Raw genomic sequence first — 3,048 nt, 5'->3', positions numbered from 1 at the left:
GACTCACATACATCAAGTCGGTGATGCCATCCAGCCATCTCATCCTCTGTCGTCCCCTTTTCCTCCTGCCCCCAATCCCTCCCAGCATCAGAGTCTTTTCCAATGAGTCAACTCTTCGCATGAAGTGGCCAAAGTACTGGAGTTTCAGCTTTAGCATCATTCCTTCCAAAGAACACCCAGGACTGATCTCCTTTAGAATGGACTGGTTGGATCTCCTTGCAGTCCAAGGGACTCTCAAGAGTCTACTCCAACACCACAGTTCAAAAGCATCAATTCTTCGGTGCTCAGCTTTCTTTTTTTTTTTTTCAGGGCTCAGCTTTCTTCACAGTCCAACTCTTGCATCCACTGGCATAACTGCTTCTAAATTTACTAATAAACCTATGTTTATCAACATCATATTCTAGCATATTTTATAGTTGTAAGATACAAATAATTACATGGTTACTTTTGCTTGGTTAAATTAATACTTATAAAATACATAAATTCAATACTTTATCTTATTCCTCCTTTATCCAAAGAAAAATATAGGTAAATTAAAACACAATAAATCTGAAATACAACATATCTTTTAAAAAAGAAAGTCACTATTCACATGTGTTTCTACACTAAATACAAGGATATCACATTATTCCCTATCACAGTATCTGCTCCACATAAGTTTGTTTTAAATAAATAACACCCATATTTCAGGAAAAGGTATTTTCTCACATTGTGACTATCTCAAATGATTTGAAAAAGGTTCTTACTACACAGGAGCCTAGTGACCTGAAGCTCATAGCACTTATAAGTTTTAATGACACTCAGAACTAAAACAGGACAAACACTGGAACTTTCCATATACACTCTAGGATATGTTGCACAGTCAATCATTAGATAGAAAAAATGACATATCCAGAGCCATCATGTGTGTCTCCTAACCCCAAACCCCTCCATCACCAGGAATAGAGAAATGTTTGGATTAGGAAATAAAGGATGGAGGAAATATTCACAATCAGGCTCTCTAGGCACATCTCAATCAGCCATGGAGCCAAGTGTTCATGATGTTCTTTGCCATGAGACTATTATAACCAGAAAGATTTCTCATGATAACAATGGACTTGATCCATGTGGAGAAGACCAACCATGGGCTCCTGGCAGCATGGCTGGCAAGAACCTCTGAAGAAAATGATTGGGATGTGTTCAGATCTGTCCTTTTATGTCAAACACCCTGAGTACTCGCTGGCGGATCTGCTGAGTCTTCACCCCATAGACCAGAGGATTGAGTGCAGGTGGCACCAGGAGGTAGAGTGTGGCCAGAAGAACATGGACATGATGGGGCACCTGCCGGCCAAAGCGGTGAGTGAGGAAAGAGAACATTCCAGGCACGTAGAAGACCAGGATGACACAAATATGAGATCCACATGTGCTAAAGGCCTTATGTCGGGCCTCACCCCCTGGTACCTTCAGCACCGCCTGCAGGATGAGGGCATAGGAAACACCAATGGCCAGGACATCTAGACCAACCACAAGCAGTGCCACTGCCAGCCCATAGGCTCGGTTCACTGTGCTGTCTGAGCAGGAGAGTTTTACCACAGCCATGTGTTCACAGTAGGCATGGCCTATGACGGTGGCCTGGCAGAAGACAAGTCTCCTCAACAAGATGGGGAAGGGGAGGAGGAGGAGTATCCCCCGCACCAACACTGCCATCCCAATGCGCCCTATGACCCTGGGATGCAGGATGGTAGAATGGTGCAGAGGGTGACAGATGGCTACATAGCGATCCAGAGCCATGGCCACAAGTACCCCTGACTCCATGGAAGAGAACGCGTGGATGAAGAACATCTGGATCAGACAGACGGTGTACCCAATCTCATGGGCGTGAACCAGGAGCACTGCAAGGGTTTTGGGTGCCGTGGAGGAAGCCAGAACCAGGTCAGTGCCAGACAGCATGGCCAGAAAGAGGTACATAGGCTGGTGCAAGGATGGGTCAGTCCAGATGGTGAAGAGGACGGTGACATTGCCCAGTAGGGCAAGGAGGTAAAGGACACACAGTGGCAGTGCTATCCAGTGCTGGCTTTCCTCTAAACCCGGGATGCCGATCAGGAAAAAGGATGGCTCGATCAGCCTCCAGCTGGAATTACTCAGGGTTGTCATCAATGGCTTGGAAAGAGAAGAGGCAAAAAAACCAAAGTCATGATTTCTTCATTCTTTATGGATTATCACATTGTCCAGATCTGGCTACCATCTTCATGAGATGAAGAAAGAAGTTTAAACTGTAACACAAGGGAATAAAATCAGATACTAGGAGGAAAATCTCTTTTTCTTCAGATAATTTAGCAAAGCAAGATATCCACATATCTTAATTAAGAGAGACTAGTTTCATTTAGGGATAAGCGTAAGCGTAGGCTGCTTTTAGAGATATGTTGAAACTCAAACATTCAATTACTTCTAGTCTGCAAGTGTCTACACAGAAGAATTTTTTTTGCCCCTTGGCATTGATCAACACTATAAACCAGCCTGCTATTTTTTTAAATTAGTATTCCTCAGATTCCATAACTTAGTACTCTACCACTGTTTCTCTCATATCCCCAGTCCACCGCTTTCTCCATCTACCTATTAGTTATATGTTGCTGATTCCAAGGGTTCACTCTTTCCTCTCTTCCATATTCTGTACTTTATCTCTGATTGAGCTCACATGAGTTTAAGTATTTATATGCTTTAATTTATATACTTCCAAACAGCTTTTTTAAGTCAAATATCTTTCTGAAACACAAATCCACTTTTCCACTTGCTTCCTAAATATCTATACCACATGCTCAACATATTCAAGACTGAATTAACTTACCTATTCTTCCTAAATCTGCTCCACATTTTTGCCATGTTTTTGTGAATTACATCACTGTCAACCTATCCAACCCAATATACGAACTTGAAATTACCCTTGCTTATTATGTCTCTCTTGCCTGCAAAGTCCCATGGACAGAAGAGCCTGGTGGGCTACAGAAAGATTCTGGCATTACTCAGTGCAAGGGACTGAGCATGCGCAGTTCTGTCTCTCATCCTTTTTAC

At 42.8% G+C, this 3,048-nt stretch overlaps 1 protein-coding gene across 1 annotated transcript; it reads right to left on the bottom strand.

The window, feature by feature from the left end:
• Nucleotides 1-1,179: 1,179 nt before the first annotated feature.
• OR52L2 (olfactory receptor family 52 subfamily L member 2) lies at nucleotides 1,180-2,133 on the bottom strand. The gene has a single exon (NM_001389901.1). The coding sequence runs from the start codon at nucleotides 2,131-2,133 to the stop codon at nucleotides 1,180-1,182; it is 954 nt and encodes a 317-aa protein (NP_001376830.1).
• Nucleotides 2,134-3,048: the final 915 nt, after the last annotated feature.

The sequence above is a fragment of the Bos taurus genome, chromosome 15 (genome assembly GCF_002263795.3).
Source record: "Bos taurus isolate L1 Dominette 01449 registration number 42190680 breed Hereford chromosome 15, ARS-UCD2.0, whole genome shotgun sequence".
Lineage (NCBI taxonomy): Eukaryota > Metazoa > Chordata > Mammalia > Artiodactyla > Bovidae > Bos > Bos taurus.
Note: the sequence above shows the minus strand (reverse complement) of the source record. Positions and strands in the feature narration are given on the sequence as shown.

Bases quoted from the DNA above. Each gene is read 5' to 3' on its own strand.
- OR52L2 (NM_001389901.1), bottom strand. From the start codon at position 2,133: ATGACAACCCTGAGTAATTCCAGCTGGAGGCTGATCGAGCCATCCTTT.